The following is a 16,559-nucleotide window of genomic DNA, read 5'->3' as shown; positions in this document are numbered from 1 at the left end:
CCGTTTGGGCCGCAGCCTTTTCTCGCCTTCCGAATGAAGAGCGGCTGGCGAAGGCGGGCCTGCTTAGGCGCGCTTCCTTAGGAGAAAGCGAGGCGAGCTCGAGTAGGCCGCGGCTTTTGTCGGTTATCTTTTGGAAAAAGGGGGGGGGGAGGTGGGGGAGGGGAGGGGGAGGGGCAGGCGCGCAGGCGCACGTGAGGCGACGAGGCCTCGGAGATGAATTGGGGGGAGCGGGAAGGAGGGGGAGGGGCGTGGCCACCATTGTGGTTTGGCCCCGCCCTCCGCGCGCCCAGCCAATCCCGACTCGGGAGCCGCGTGTCGGGCGTGGCCTAACCGCAGCCTCGCTTTCATTCTCCTCGCTTGCGTCTCTCTCTCTCTCTCTCGGCGCCATCGCGATACCCTCTTGCCTCAGTGGCTAACGGCTCTCTTCGCATCCTGCTCGGAGACCGGCTTCGGTGAGTGCTTTGACGCCGGGGAAGCGCCCAGGCCGCTGCAGGAAAGCCGTAGGAGGGGCGCTGCATCGAGCATTGGAAGGGGGGAGCCGGGAGGGTAACGGGGAAGAAAGGCTCCTCTTCGCCGTGTGAGGCGGGGGAGGCTGAAGGGAGAGACGCTCCACAAAATGGCGGCGGCTGCCCATAAAGAACGAGAGGGCCCCTCTGCGCACACTCTTGTGTTTGAAACGCCGCTCTCTCAGGCTCCCTCGTGAGGAGTGATGCGCTGCTGAACACCACCGGGAAGGGATGAAATTGCTCCAGGGGGATGGAGAGCATTAGACGTGGTCAAGTCCGCTGTAGCAGCAGGTTTAACGCGGGGGCGGGAGAGGAGGAGCCCTTGGCTTACTGCGCCTGCGCGAAGGCTGTTCGCGGAGCGCGGGACAGCAGCGGGGTAGTCTTTGCGCATGCCTGCTGGGGTCTCAGTCCGTAGAACGTGAGAGGCGCTGAGCTCGCCTTCCCGCATTCTGCTCAGACCACGTGTTCGCGGCCATTTTACCAGGGGGGAGGGGTGGATTGGTTGGGGCAAAGAATGGGAGCCCATTCTCTCTGCACGTCTGCCTTGATAAGCCGTCGGGAGCCGCTGCAACGCTCACTCACTAGTTCCTGCTTGCCTTCCTTCCTTCGATGACTTGTTCCAGCTATTGATGCACTGAGTAGATTGCAGGATCTTGCCATACGCACCTGATGGATGAAATCTGCCTCAGGTCGTCAGCCTCATGTTACCAAAATTATTGACCACAAAGTAGTTGCTGCACAGGGTGGAGCCAATACCAGGCTTCATAAGATGGTTCGAGAACGCCTGATCTTAAAATATTTTTACATTGAAAGTAAGATCCACCTGTATGGCTAAGGACTTAATCCTAGCAGATAAACACTCATTTTCCTGTGAAATAGAAAACGTGCTGAACTATTAGCCCTCATACTAGTTGCAATGAGTTTGCCATAATAATTATAATATTTTATTTATATCCTGCCCATCTGGCTGGGTTTCCCCAGCCACTCTGGGTGGCTTCCAACAAAATACTAAATATTTTAAAAAAAAACTTGTTTCAAAGTGTGTGTTCACCCTAATCACTTCAATCATAAATAGTATGAAAGGTGGCTCCCTACTAGGGAAGTGGCTTAACACTGCCACCTCCTTTTCACATCTGAGAAAGATTGCCTGCATGCTTCCTTCAATTAACCTTCCATTTTTCTGAAGTAGGCATTGGTGAAAATTGAGAAGTGCTTATTAGCATTTCGCCTTAGTATGTCCAAACCTCAAAAGTGACTGATAGCTTATCAGATGCTCTGGAGAGAGCAAGTCAGATAGGCACTTCGAGTAGGGGAAGTAAGCATCTTCCATCTTCATTTAGGGATTAACACAGTTATATCACTGGGAAAATAAGTTAACTGCTCATTTGTAGCTAATTAACTCCTCCCTGCTTATAGCTAAGCCCAGTCACCTGTATCTAATTGCCTCTACAATAATGAAGAACTGTATCAGCTAGGCTCATTCTGTGTCCAGTAAAATGTACTTTTATGCACTCTTAAGACTGTCCTTTACTGTAGAAGGCTCAAGATATAAAAACTTGTAACATTAAAAGTAATGGCACAAGAACACCTTGTCTGGTATTAAGATAGGAAGCATCAAAAGAACATTAGCAATCCTACCTATATGCTGCTTTATTGCATGCTTATTTGAGAGTAAGTCACATTGTTTTTAGTGATGCTTATTCCCAGATAAGTTTGCACAGGATTACAGTTAAGACTGCAGTTCTGTGCACAATTGTTTGGGAGTAAGACCTACTGGAAATAATACTTCTGAGTAAACGTGCATAGTCGCCTGGAAATAAGCAACATTGATTTTTCAGTTTGTTGCTTCCAGATAAATAGCTGCAAATAAAAACAGAATAATTTTTCAGGTTCTCAGTGTCTCTGCCTCAGGGCATGCAGGGGAAAGTAAACATGTTAAGTTTACAATGCTCAGTTGGAATAGATAATTATGGGTCTCAGTTCAGTGGGAAACAGATAGTAAAACAAAGTTAAGAGGCTCCTGGCCTGGAAGTGAGACTGCTACTGGAAGTCAAGCAAGTAAGCTACAAAAGGAAGATGTGACCCTGGTCAATATGGGCAACCTATACATCAGTGACGACCATACAGCAGATTAACAAGAACCCTGGCTTTGTACCAGATTATTCATTGGTTTAATGAATATTAATTTGCCCCTGTCCAGCAGAAGGAAAGAAACTGGGTTACAAAAGAGCAGCAAGCCTTGGATGTTTTGCTGACAGATGAAGAATAATGATAATCTTTTCCTGGAAAATAAAAACGGGCTGTTAGTTGTCAGTGAGCAGCTACTTGTAAATTGCTAGTGTAGCCTGTTATCTTTTGTCCTTATTCCCACCTATGTTGGCCAAATCTAAACACATTTCTTCCCTACAGATCACTTAAACAATGGCATCGGATGAAGGAAAACTCTTCATTGGAGGGCTCAGTTTTGACACCAATGAGCAGAATCTGGAGCAGTTGTTCTCCCCCTATGGAGACATTGCAGAAGGTGAGGAAGGGTGTCACACCTGATTTTATTCTGTAATTACAGAAGTTCTGAATCTGTTAATGTTTCCACACCAGGAAACCAATTTGTAGGGCTTTGGGGTTTGCAAGTGCATGCACTCACACAATGCTAGCAACTATACTATGATAAGTTAAAGACTCGTCACATCTTTCATTCAAGGCATGATAACTCTTTGGCTGAGGCAGAAAATCGCCATTCTTTGTTGAGGCAAGCAAGAGCCACCATTGTAATTCAAGGATGCATTCCAGAAAACAAAGCTGCTTAGAGTTTGTTGAGTGGGGCTGATGAGGGGTGTGGCCTGGAAAAGTCCCTGGGGCCTGATAGAGAGCCTTCCATGCCCACATTTGGCCTGCAGATCATAGGTTCCTCACCCCTGGGTTAATGTCAGCATCCTTGAATGATTTAGCACAGGGGTCAGCAACCTTCAGCCGTGGGCTGGTCCACCATCCCTCAGACCATGTGGTGGACCAGACTGCATTTTGGGGGTGGGGGGATGAACGAATTCCTATGCCCCACAAATAACCCAGAGATGCATTTTAAATAAAAGGACACATTCTACTCGTGTAAAAAGACTCTGATTCATGGACCATCTGTGGGCCGGATTGAGAAGGCGATTGGGCCACATCCGGCCCACGGGCCTTAGGTTGCCTACCCCTGATTTAGCAATTCCTGTGCTGTATCGCTTCAGATCACAGCTGCGGTTTGCCTGCTCATTCATGTAAAATCCTTTTTTCTGAATGTACAAAATGAGTGTGTGATGAAGACTGTCCAACCATGTTCATATTGAACAAATGGGGTTTTGTTAACATGAGAGAGCACTTGATACATATCTGCAGTCTGAAGTGATACTCCTGGTAATATATAGTGTTAATAATGATGTGCATCTTGCTTTCTCCAAATTGTGTTGTAATTAATCAATACTATGGCTTGCTCATTTGATCTGTTTCAACATTAATCTAATTAAACTGAAATTGCAAGCTTGCCATTCAGTCCCATGGCTTGCTTTAGTCATTACCAAACACATCCAACCTTTCCCCCATTCCTCTCTAAAACAGTTCTGTAAATATTCACAATGGTTTCCCAGCCCTGTTCAGTTTCCTCACCTCTTCTTCTCAACTCTATGCACACTCTTGCACATGTGTGAGAAAACCATGAAGTCAGCCTGTTTACTTCCCCTACCCTGCAGGTTATAAAAGCATCCTTTACTATATGTTTTAGCACATGCTTCCTCAACCTCGGCCCTCCAGATGTTTTGAGACTACAATTCCCATCATCCCAGACTACTGGTTCTGCTAGCTAGGGATCATGGCAGTTGTAGGCTGAAAACATCTGGAGGACCGAGGTTGAGGAAGCCTGTTTTAGCAAAATGTTTCAATATAGCCTGAATTTTATAAAACCTTGATCCAAAGTTGTCCTTATTATTTATAGCTGTCAAAATGGGATGAGGGGCATGTATAAGTTAGATATGAAGAATGCCAATGATATATGGCTGCATCTTCTTTGTTTTCAAAGTGATTAATTGTATTCAAAAATACAAAGGTATCAATATGTCTAGTTGGGAGGGGTTGTGCTTTGATACTACAGACCCTTGATGTATAGGTCTGAGGTTTCCTGGAAGCAAGCTCTTGTGATTGAGAGATTGGTTAATCAATTAACTGAGCTCATGAATAACAGCATCTTGTTTCCCCAGTAAGCTAGACAGCAGGGTTTTTCTTATTCTTCAGCATCCAGTTCTTGGAACTTATTTCCCGGATGTCCCTGTGTGGTTATAATGTCCTTCTAAGCAGTCTTTGAGTCTGAAGTGGGGCTAAAGAAGGGACCTGGCAAGGGACACTGGCTGTCATCTACATGTAGAAAAAGAGCCAGGAAAATAATCTGTTACAATTTTTTCTCTCTCCAGTGGTTGTGGTGAAAGACAGGGAGACTCAGCGGTCCAGGGGTTTTGGTTTTATTACCTATTGCCGTCCTGAAGATGCCAAGGATGCCATGAGGGCCATGAATGGAGAGGTAAGTGTCGCCCGCAGAGATTGTTCACCATTTCCTATTCATTCTCTATTGCATCCACTTTCTTTGTAACTTCCTGGAATATGGAGGGCTATTAGATGTGAACTTCTGTCATGCTTGTATTGCAAAATGTTGTAACCACCTACTATTATCTTGGTGGGTGTGCTGCACAGTGAGCAGTAATAATTTTTAGTCCCGAATTACAGCTCCAGGGTTGCTTAATTCACCTTTTGTTAAAGCAACTTTATGATGCTGTTCTAAACTGGGGTGGGGAACCTCTGGCTTGTCAGCCCAGAATCCACATTTGGCCCATGAGGCCGTTTCACTCCCAAGTTACACTCACCTGATGTCATAAGTGATGTCAGTTGTGTGGAAAGTTCAGTCCTGTTTGGTTGGGGTGCACCAGTGAGATAAACAAAACTGGTGTTCCTGAATTCAGCTTTTAAAAAATACATTTTAATAAAAATATTTATTTAAATGTATAATTAAATTAAATATTTATTCTGTGGGTATTCCATAGCATTCAGCAGAACAGGGATTTGTTCTGCTTCCAGTGGCAGAGGATGCAAATCTTTCAAAGCAAAATTTTAATCCTAGCTTTGACTATATTGGACTCCTGTCTCCTTGGTAGCAGGTTGGAAGAGTAGCTTCATCTTGTTAAAAGATCTGGCTCTGATTTGTTCTCTTGCTTCTCCCCAAGTCTGTGGATGGGCGTCAGATCAGAGTGGACCAGGCTGGAAAATCCTCCCGTGGCTCTTCTGGAGGCAGAGGGCGTGGACGTGGATTCTCCAGAGGTGAGCTTTCCTGTGGCATGTGCCCTTCCGTGCTAACTGCTTAGTGGTGTGGGAGCAAATAGGCTTGATAAACATTCGTGTCTTTGCTGCAGGAGGTGGAGGATATGGAGGTGGCCGTTATGATAACAGAAGCGGTGGCTATGGTGGATCTAGAGACTATTATGGCAGCAGGTAAGACCAGCACACACACCTAAGAGATACTTGGTTGCAGCAGATTGTGGTACCTACAAATATGATGTTGAGATCATGATCCTTTGTGTTCTGTATTAGAATAACAATTTGAGAGTTCCTTCTGAACCATTAAACTTTTCCTTAGAGGTAGCAAAAGAGAGCTGTTGAAGTGCTCCTGATTATTTTAGCACTAGGACATGGGCTTAGCCAGCTGTGTGCTGCTATGGCATGGAAGCTGCAGGTATTGCTGTTTTACTAACAACAGCCTATCATGTAGAAAGGAAGACTAGTCCTGCCATGCCTGTGTTTCTCTTCTAAATAACAACACAGTTGGTGGGTATGAGTCTGCCAGTAAGACTTGACTTACTGTAATTGGAATTGTTAACGTTAAATGAATATCAAATTACAGTGCTGCTGTATGCCCTTGTTCCTTCATGTATTGTGATTGGCTTATGTTTCATTTTGGTGGGCCGTGGTGGCTGGAATCTAGTCTGGGATGATGCCTGGTTTTCAACATTGCTGAGATACATCGCCCAGTCCAGGCCCCTATACCTCTCTGGCTCATGTGAACCGGAGGGGCACCACAATTTCCTTAAACTGCTCAGCTGGGGGATGCGAATCCTCCAGCCCCTCAGCTGAGCGAGCCCACATACTGCTGCAGCTCGCACAGGCCAGGGGACTTACTCAAAGGTGCAGGCAGACGGAGCCTGAGAAGGTGGTTACCCAGAACTTCTTCAGGCGCCGTCTGCTTGCGCATTTGCCGTCTGCAGGCAATTTGAGCTGATGCAATGCATTGTCAGCTTAAAATGTCTGAAACTGGTATCACGATCTGAACAACAGTGGAATCCTGCTTTCCAGCTGGTTTCTCTTTGCCCCTAAAGCAACTTAGCCAAAGTGGTGCCTTTTTTATGCTGCTGGACTCCCATCAGCCTCAGCCAGCGCAGCCAATTTTCAAGGAAGATGGGAGTTGTAGTACATCAACATTCAGAGGGCCATAGCTCCCACCGCGTCCTGGCTTTGTGTTGTGATTCTGGTCATTTTGTGATGCAGATCTATGCCCATCACCTATGCCATCTGTGTACATGGTGCTTTACAAAAACTGCAAGAAGCAAAGAAGTAGTTGCCATTTTGCATTCATATAGGTGCTTACTGGGTGTACAGTATTGGAAAGACATCTTGAAAAACTAGTATAGCTAGAAATGGATCCTAGTTTTTTATAACCTTATTACTAAATCGGTCCTTCTCTTAATGACCAATTTATATACAGCACTTAAATAAGAATGAGGTTTATAAATGAGCAATTCTGTATTGCACGTAAAGGTTCTTTTTGTGATTTTGGCATTATAGTGATATTTTAATATGCCCACCTGTACAATGGGACATCAGCCCCAAAATAAGTTCTGGGTGGTCTTCCGGGTCCCCAGATCAGATTTTTTTCCCCATGGGCAGGAGGAAGCAAAGAAGAATCTCCACTGCATGAGTGGATGGATGCCTGCTTATACTACATTGAATCTCACTCAATGTATAGCATTTAACAGCAGCTCAGCAGTGACATATCAGTCTTTTGTGCTTTTTCCCTCAAGGAATCAAGGAGGCTATGGAGACCGTTACTCTGGGAGCTCCTACAGAGACAACTATGATAACTAGGTATGTGTATGTCTAAGCACCATCTGCTTCTGATAACAGGATAGCTACTAAAGCATAGGACTTAGTTCTCTCACGTCACAGACTAACTTTGTCAGCAGAACTCCTTTCCTCATCAGCAAGTCTAGCATAATTGTGTATGGAGAATTGGCCTGTTGCTGGAGTAAAGCAAAAAATAAAAATGGGACAGTTAAACCCATCCACACACTTTTTTTTTTTAAGGGACACTGTTGAACCAGTCTATAAAAACCATGACTACAGCCTTTTATACACGGAAACTTTCTCCGAACCGTAAGTTTATGGGAATTAAACCTCCACATTCCTAATAGGGTCTTTTAAAAACAAAAAAGGTGTATGCAAATATTCATTTACTGGCAGATAATTTCCACCCTGCATCATCTCCAAGGCTGCAAACAGTTGCCCTGGGCTGGGAGGAGGGAGACTAGGTTAGCATCATGCACCAATGTTCTTCAGTGTACTTTATGATTTGTACCTGCTTCTTGTCCTCAGCTTGCACCGAGCATAAATCCTTCCTGAATCAAGATCGTCCTTCCAATGGCCGTATTTATAAAGATTTTTGGAGCTTCGCTGAATCTTGTTTAGTTCTCTACCTGTATCTTCCCTTTTTGTAGTCTTACCACAAGCAGCCCAACAGCTTCTGCTACAGGATGGCCTGTTAGAGCTTTCTGAAGGAAAACATTTTAATTTGCCTTTTTTTTTACAGGTGTGTTTAAGCATTTTTGAATACATACTTTTATTGCTTTCCCCCACCTCCACCCCCTGGATTTCTTTTAACACACCAAGATGGGGGTTCTGACCTATTCTTCACCTATAATTCCCCAGAGTCTGAGCAAGGTGTGAGGATCCTCCTTGTTTTTATAAATGCATTAATACCTTGTAGTTTTGTAAAAGTCCTATGGTGTAGCAAGCAAGGGGTATGGTGGAAGGCAAAACCCCCTTGATTATAAAGGGAGACGTGTGTTTGATCTTCAGAAATCAGAATTTATACTGTATGATGTACCTAGAACTGAAGCTTGCAGAACTTGCAAGTTGTTCTTGAAAAACCGTTTGTTTATATTTTTTTTTAAACTGGAAGACACACATGTAACTCGATATTGTACTAAAAGTGGTTAAGGAATTCCTGTATTCAGTTCTTTGGCTTCACGAAGCCTATTAAATGCCCTTCTGAAAATGAAATTTGTTCTTGACGTTTTAACACTTCAACTATGCCCAATCTAAAGCCATAATACATGGCACATATTTTAAACTGCTGTGTATTTGTTAAACCTTGGAGAGGAGATGCCGAGGAATTTCAGTACTTAGTTCAGTGGGCTAAATCCCACAAGCATTTGTATTTGGGTGCTTTGTATATTGTCAGTTTGAAACTTTGTGCCATTTGTGTTTGGGATTCTTTCTATATTGGCTTCTGTGCCACAGAACCTCTGCTGTTGAGGTATTCTGGGATGAGCATGTAAGATACCAGCCTGGCCTGTGAAGCCTGAACTGGATGCATCCATGAGTACGGGCTATCATCCCTTGGGTGGTATTCAGCTTGACTTTTACCAAAAAGCATACCCATTGATAACAAAGTTTGCCCATTAATTTCAGTATGTTTACTCTGAGTAAACTTTGTTCGATACCACTCCTTGTTTGACAATATACATCACAGAGGAATATCCGTAACAGTGGCCAATCTGTCTTAATAGGGCAGGTTATCTGCTGTTGCCAATGTCTGTACTCTGGTACCTAAGAAAAGGGTCCCAAAGCAGTGTGTGAAAACCACTGAGCTAACGTGTAGGTGGGCTCTATGCCATGATTCAATGGGAATTAAGACACCACCACTTTACCTCACAAATGGTGTAAGGTGTACACCTTGACTTACAGAAAATACCAGGCTTTGATTTAAAAAAATAAGGGGGAAACATGTTTTAGTATCGACAATATGCCTGAATATATATTTTGGGGAGAGGAGAGTTGACCTACTAAAATCTCAGAAGCTGCTATCCCATTGTGGGACCAAAGACTTGGAAGTGCTTTGCACGCCTTCTTGCCTTTCCTTGTGGGTAGCAAAACTAGACTAAGTCATGCAGTGTAAACATTCATTGCACAATTGAAATAAGAGCATAGCAAATTTGGTGTATTTGCATTGTGTGTTCTAGATGTAGAATGCAGCTGTGTTTTGCACAGACTCTGCAAGGGTACACAGACCTCTGCATAGGCTGTATTTCATAGCCAACCTGCGTTTTGTCACATTGACGTTAAGGCTTGTTTTGTGATAAATCTCAGGGAACTATTATGAGACCCTGAAAAGGGCAGGGGCAACAAATACATGGGCATCAGAACAGAGTCAATACTTCATTAGAAGGGATTCTTGCTGTGGCTTCTGGTGTCCTGTCCTTTCCTGCTGGAAGAGTTTGCTGCTGCTGCTGCTACTGCTGCTGTTGTTGCTGCTGCTGGCTGAGCACTTACTGATCTTGGTGGTGCCTGAGGTAGTGCCTCCTGCTTCACTGCTTTTTCTGTTCTTTATTTCTTTATAATTTACTGGAGCTACCAAAAGCCAGTAGTTTGGTACAGTTTTGAGACAGATACAAGAGAGTTTCCACTGTTGGCTTTTTAAGCCATTTATATACACCCTTCATAAACACATACGTCAGTATGATTTTCAGTACAGTTTAACATCTAACAACAATAAAAATACACAAGACATTAAAAACCAAGAGAGTAATTAAATGACAGAGTGGAAAAATAAAATTACCAGTTGTTTCAAAATACGAACTGGTGGTTTTAGTAGGCAAGCTCCACCAATGCTACTTTGGCATCTTATGAGTGGCAGGCTGAGCTTTCTGACCACAATAAACTGGTTTCTTCCTTTGCTTTGTTTAAATGGAGCAGGGAGAAAACTCCACAAAGCCAAAAGTCTTGAGTGGGGTGGGTGGTTGTGTTTCAATGTAAGTGTTTTTGAAATTACAGTAAAACCATTCCTGGGGGGGGGGGGACCTGGGCTGGTGTGTGTGTGTGTGACACCTTGTAGGTATTTTGATGGGAATGGTAAGCACACATTGTCGTGACTTTAAAATCTTAAGAAATCACTCTGGACTTGTTTGATGATAGATGAAAGCTGATGGGTGTCTGCCACTTTACCTGCATCTGTTGAAACCAAATCAGATTTAAATACATCTCATTTCAGTCGTAGTGAGAGGAGCTAATGGTACAAGAGTCAATAACATTCTATAAATTGCTGCATCAAGTGTAGGATTTTTGATTGAGAATGCTTAAAGATTATCAAACTTGTGCAATCATTGTGTAGCCAGGTTGTTTCAGTGGCCCATTGGCTTAGTTAGGCAGTGGTTTCTTGTGGTTGCTTTTAAAACCATGGTGATAACCCTTTGCTCCAATCCCATTTTGTGACTAGAGGATCAAAATACCCTGTCTTCAAGAAGGAAGATGGAATGCCTGTAAAATATTTAATGTGGATTAAACGCAAGACATCTGAATTCAGCAAGCAAGGCTCCATTGACAAGATAGTCATGGTATTGAGTATTGAGCCAGAATTGTAACATGGCTTTATTTGGCAGGTGGAAGGGGCACCCCTGGATCCGGAAGTGAGTTTACCTCAAGGCTGGAGTTGAGAAAAGACTTTCCCTTTGGGTACCTCTCTGGAGCTCCTGTCTTGTGCGTATATTAATGTGGTCATTCTAAAATATGAGGGGCAAACCTTCCAATAAAATGAAGTTAGGCTGTGGGGGGTGGAATGAGTACTAATTAAGTAATGCAAGTACACTTGCACACAGACACATCAACAGTGGCATCTGCTGTGGCATGGATGCATCATCTGAAAAGTGCTTCTCCCCCCCCCCCCCATCGAAACGAGGCATCGAAACTTGGTTTTTATTAAAACTTTACTCCAGCTGGTGTAGCTTTCATAAAAACCAGTGTTTTCCCATGTCCCCACATCGACAGATGCCATCCAATGAGAGAAGAGAGCATTCTCTGTAAATTGCTGCATGAAGTGCTCCACGAGTGTTCATTGAGAATGCCTAGAAAGTCTTGTGACTCGTGCAGTTTTTGTGTGTTGAGGTTATTTCGGTGGCTCCTCCAGTCTTGGGCTCTGGCTTCTTGTGGGTGCAGCCTACTTAAGAGCAGGACAGAGTTTACCCATCTCTGCTCCTTGTGTATAAAGTTTCCTCTCCCTACTGCTTTTCATTCTGCAGCCAAAATAGTGCAACTTCTGCCAGACCTTTTAGAACCTGCTTCGTTTTGGCTCTAAGCTGGAAGCAGGGACATTGCTACTGCTTGATGGCACTATTCCATTCCTCTCACCAAAAGCCAGGGTGGGAAGCTCATTTTCTTCCCGAGCCCAAGAGCTGAACACATTTCTTAGCTGTGGTTTGTTAGAAAGCTGCAGAACCTGATCCACATACACCTGGGTGACTCCAGAAAATGTATGGGGCATAGTTAGCTCATCCCCATCCTGTTCTAGAGCTTTGGGTCTCTGGCTGACAGTAGGCTGTAACAAGATTTGTTTCCTCTATTGTCATAAGTGGCCATCACTCCATTTAAAATTCAACCCACTGACCACAGGACCTTAAACACTGCTGTTTCAGGAAGTGGAAATTGATGGTATCAGCTGGGAGAACTGAAATAGTAAGTTTTCGTGAGAACACCCTCAGTTCTTGCTGAGTTTAGTTTTGAATTTCTTGTTGGTGTTTTTCGAGCCCTCCTCCAAGTGTGTGTGGGGTGCAGTGTTGCTGAGAGCACCCTTTAATTCTCTACTGTGGGAGCTTGCTTTTGGCCCTCAGGAAGTTATTTTGTGGCCTAGCACTGTTTTGCTTGCTGGTTGATTTATGGTGTTTCCTTGTACTTTAGCGCATATTGTGTGTTTAAAGGGATCATCACTTCAAAGCAGTATATATGATAGCAATGGGATCAGGGCAGGCATGGAGAGGAACTTAATCCTTTCCTCCCCTTCTGTGGTCCTGGGGGGGGAAATCCTTTTCTGAAGAGGAAGTCCCATCTGTTGGTGCTGAGGAAAGCCTTCCCCCACCCCACCCCAAATGCAAATAACACCTTTGGAGAAGGGATTTTCCTCAGGATGAGTAGAAACGAAGGAGGAAAAGGGTTACATTCCCTCTCTGATCCCACCAGCTGACTCAATATCCGGTTTTTAAAAACACGCTGGTTAGATGCTAAGGTGCATTTGTCCTGAGACTAGGTTGTGAATTTTTAATATCTTCATGCTTAGAAGGCTTCCAAAAGCTGTAAAGCGTCAATAAATTATTTTCCTTTCTTTTAAAAAGGTGCATGCACTGTTGCAGACCAGCTTAGGTTTTCCTGTTGAAAGTCAGTATGTGGTGCACACATTTAATTGAAGTGGGGCACACAGTGCAATGGCAATTGGAATTGCTGCTCAGGGAAGGGGAGATATGGAAGGCTCCTTACTCTTCAGAGGAACAGAATCCTGCTGGATGTCTCTTTGTAGCTTTGGTATCCCTCTGCATTGGACAGTGGCACTTGAGAACTCATCTCCGCTGACTCAGAAACTGATGCCGCTACTACAAGCACTGATGGTGCCCCACCTCAAAGCAGCCTGGAAGAAAGTCCTCAAATCATTAGTAGGGTGGCAGAAAGGTAAAGAGCCTGACTGAGTTCTGCTATGAAGGGACGGGGCAGTGCAAGGTGGGTGTAATTGCTTGTGTGGTTTTCCCCCCCAAGGAGGCGATCTGTTCCAGAGGTGAGTAGATGTTTGAAGACCAAAAGTATTGTGCTTCCTTTCTTTGTCTTTCAGAGTGAGCCAGTGAGAGAACCTGAGAAGGACTGCCGGTACCACACAAGTCCTGAAGAAGCAGCCTTAGCAAATGCTGCTTTTCAGAGAAAAGGCAGGCTGTATTAGTGCTTAGAATCAGATGAAATACTGGGGAGCGTTGAAGGAAGGTGTCCTTTACCTTCATGCCCAAACTTTCTTTTTTGTCCCCTGTTCCCCCTTCCAGGGGCAATTTGGCAAGCAGGGTTGTGAAGCCCCATCAAAGTAGCGGGGACTTACTCTTAATCCTCTTGGAGATGATGAGCGTAAGATGCAGCCTTCGAGCATTTTGCCAGAGATGGTTTTTTGGTTTTTTTTTACAATAAACATCTTCCAGAAATCATTAGGTACCTTGTTTTGAAGAATTTATTTTATATTGCTCAAGCAATATAAAGGTGCTGAAGCCTGTGGCAACATCTCAGCTCCAGAGGGTTTTGAACGATCTGGATTAATTCTATTCCAATCTGGTTTCTAGCCCAAATCTAGGACCGAGACATCTTCCAACCCTCAAGAGATAATCTACACCAGGGACTAGTGGGGCGGGGTGAGTCTATCCCTGTTCAGTCTGGTTATTTATATCATCAACCATAATATCCTTCCACAGTTCCTGGCTGGGGAGAGGGGACTGCTTTGTGGCAGCAGTCTTCCCCTGTTGATGCTTAGCTGAAAGCTCCCCTTTCTACAAGAAGCAGCTGCCACTATACATACATTTGAATACATACATTTGCATGCAAAGTAGTTTGCCTTTTCTACTACAGGGTGAGTCTGATCCTGCAGAGGTTTCTCCATTCTGATTTAAATCAGGGGTTTGTTCAATTTATATCTCCCTCCCAAAGTAGCCCAGAGCACGGTTGATTGATTTTATGTACAAAGGCCAAGAATGAGAAGCTGAGGATGTATCCAGATGTGAAATGGGATATTGGCAATCAGGATATCCTGTGACTTTTTTTATAAAAAAAGCAGTGGTATTTCCTAAAATTTATACATACTGATTGTGAAGAAGAAGAAGAAGATGATGATTTTACTATTTATATCCCACCCATCTGGCTAGGTTTCCCCAGCCGCTTACAGCAAATATAAAACATAGTAAAATATCAAACATTTTAAAAAGGGGAAACCATCTAAGCAGTTTACAAAAAATAAAGCAAGAAAATCAATTTAAAAATTACAGCAACAGTATAATTCAGGTTAAAATAGGATACGTTATAGACTAGTTTCAGCATTCTGTGTCACTCGATGACAGATCTACGGAACCAAATAATGACTCCTTATTTCTACCTGATTATTTCAGGTATCTTTGATATGCATGGAGTCAGATTGAAATCCAACAGGCAGAAAACGAGGTGTTGGGTCTGAAATAGATAGCTTACCTCCTGCCTCACTAGCAAGGTCCTGATCTGGGTTGGGGGGGGGGGACCTCCAATTTACAGTTTTTCTATCTATTTATTATAGAACTAATTGTGGAAGGGTTGTATTGTTTACTTTTGCCACCTAAATGTTTCCTGTCGGCAAGAAACTGGTGAAGAGCAAATTGAGGTAGTTTGGATCCAATCTAGATAGCTTTTTTCTCCCCTAACTGAAACGGCAATCTAAAACACTATATTTGTGTCACAAGGGAGCTTAGAGTTGGCAACTTGACCAGGAAGAAAATGAATTCTCTGGAACCAGAAGCTTGAAAAACTCTTCTTTCTTTTTTTTAGAAGTAGGACATGCCTGAAAGATGCCAACTCCATTTCCTGTTGAGAAGCAGTGTCAATAGTCTTATATTTCCTCATAGAAAAAAAATTCTGAAGATCTGCAGAGCTCAGAAATAAAATGTATCTGGGCAGTATTTTAACTGCTTTTGCAAATTGTGCAGTTCCTTTGATGGCAATACATTTTTTCAGTATCGTGCTACATACTTGCATTTGACTTGCTCAGAGATACTCTTGTCAAAAGTACTATTTTCTGTACCTGTTCCTGGTAATTACTGTGCCCCCCACTTTTTTGCCTTTTGGGAATGTCATATTAAATTTTTGTTGGCTGGTGACATTCTTAAGGTTTCAGCTTCTTTCAAGAACACACAGTTCTCTTGAGAAGAGGGGCAGCTGCAACTTTTTAAATGCATGAGCAACTAAAAGCACAGGTGTTAAACTGCAAGGTGCTGTGTACTGCACAACCTGCCATTTCACACTGCTTGAAGTGTTGCTTCAAAAAATAAGAGAACAGGCTGTTTTTCTACTATTACTTCTACCAAGAGAACAATTGCCCTCTTACAGCAGCTGCAAAAGGAAGGGGAGGGAGGCATTTTAAATGAAAAATCAAATTCTAGAATTCAACTGTGCTGTAAAGACACAAAGTTCCTAAGTCTGGGAGCAGCCACCAAGAAGGCCCTGTCCCATGTCCCTGCCAGCCATGCTTGTGAGGGTGGCGGGACCAAAAGAGGGCCCTCCCCCAAGGATCTCAGAACCTGGCCCAGTTCATAGGAGGTAGTAGTATCTTGAAGGTGTAGATTGAATACAGATGGGGAAGGATGGCAGTGGTCAGTCCAGCCCCAAGCTGCAGAGGTTAAACTGACCACCTGTGTAATCTTTACATATAGACAAACTATGCATGTAGTCAGTGTACAAGGGCTTGGGAGCTGCACACAAAAACATGAACATACACAGATTCTGATGTGGATACAATGGGGCTTCTCATCTCTACCTTCCTGCCCCCTCCCAGGCACATGTCTCCCCCCCCTCTTGGGGACACCCCTGCGGCTATCAGCTCATGTGGTGTTAACCTCTTTGCCTCATTCCTAAAGATTTCCCCCCCTTTTATAAATTCACAGTTGTACCTTGGGAAGTCGAATGGAGGCTGTTCTGGAAGTCCGTTTGACTTCCAAAACATTTTGAAACCAAGGTGCAGCTTCTGATTGGCTGCAGGAAACTCTTGCAGCCAATCGGAAGCCGCGTCGGGTGTTCGGGTTCCAAAGAACGTTTGCAAACTGGAACACTCCTGGGTTTGCGGTGTTCGGGAGCTAAAACGTTCGACTTACAAGGTAAGACTGTATACCAGAGGTCAGCAAGGCTTAGTGGGCATGGGCTGGGTCACTGCGCATGTCTGTTGCGCCAGAA

The 16,559-nt window shown here is 43.9% G+C and overlaps 1 protein-coding gene and 1 long non-coding RNA gene across 7 annotated transcripts in view; both read left to right on the top strand.

The window, feature by feature from the left end:
• LOC310753020 overlaps positions 1-12,641 on the top strand; it is a 62,443-nt gene extending 49,802 nt beyond the window's left edge. Inside the window, exon 2 of the long non-coding RNA XR_014543067.1 lies at positions 12,565-12,641. This is a non-coding gene — a long non-coding RNA (uncharacterized lncRNA). The remainder of the gene's footprint in view (positions 1-12,564) is intronic.
• LOC310752962 (cold-inducible RNA-binding protein-like) lies at positions 170-15,298 on the top strand. 6 transcript variants are annotated; one of them, XR_014543053.1, is made up of 8 exons: positions 170-452; positions 2,916-3,030; positions 4,949-5,055; positions 5,753-5,846; positions 5,939-6,017; positions 7,601-7,664; positions 11,237-11,333; positions 13,447-15,298. XR_014543053.1 is itself a non-coding variant. In XM_083594156.1 (7 exons), exons 2-6 carry the CDS (start codon positions 2,928-2,930, stop codon positions 7,662-7,664), a joined length of 447 nt encoding a protein of 148 aa, XP_083450282.1. In that variant the 5' UTR covers positions 170-452; positions 2,916-2,927; the 3' UTR covers positions 13,447-15,298. The 6 variants fall into 6 exon arrangements, 2 of the variants coding, with proteins under 2 accessions (XP_083450282.1, XP_083450281.1); XR_014543054.1 differs by having other exon boundaries at positions 11,237-13,337; XR_014543055.1 differs by lacking the exon at positions 13,447-15,298 and adding an exon at positions 12,266-12,641.
• Positions 15,299-16,559: the final 1,261 nt, after the last annotated feature.

The sequence above is a fragment of the Podarcis filfolensis genome, assembly GCF_964270895.1.
Source record: "Podarcis filfolensis genome assembly, chromosome: 17".
In the NCBI taxonomy this organism is placed as follows: Eukaryota; Metazoa; Chordata; class Lepidosauria; order Squamata; family Lacertidae; genus Podarcis; species Podarcis filfolensis.
The sequence above is the reverse complement of the archived record's forward strand: the minus strand, read 5'-3'. Positions and strand labels throughout refer to the sequence as shown.

Excerpts from the sequence above, each read along its gene's own strand:
- LOC310752962 (XM_083594156.1), top strand. The coding sequence starts at position 2,928 with ATGGCATCGGATGAAGGAAAACTCTTCATTGGAGGGCTCAGTTTTGAC. Across the intron at positions 5,056-5,752 it reads TGAGGGCCATGAATGGAGAG|TCTGTGGATGGGCGTCAGAT; the intron begins GTAAGTGTCGCC and ends CTTCTCCCCAAG. Across the intron at positions 6,018-7,600 it reads AGAGACTATTATGGCAGCAG|GAATCAAGGAGGCTATGGAG; the intron begins GTAAGACCAGCA and ends TTTTCCCTCAAG.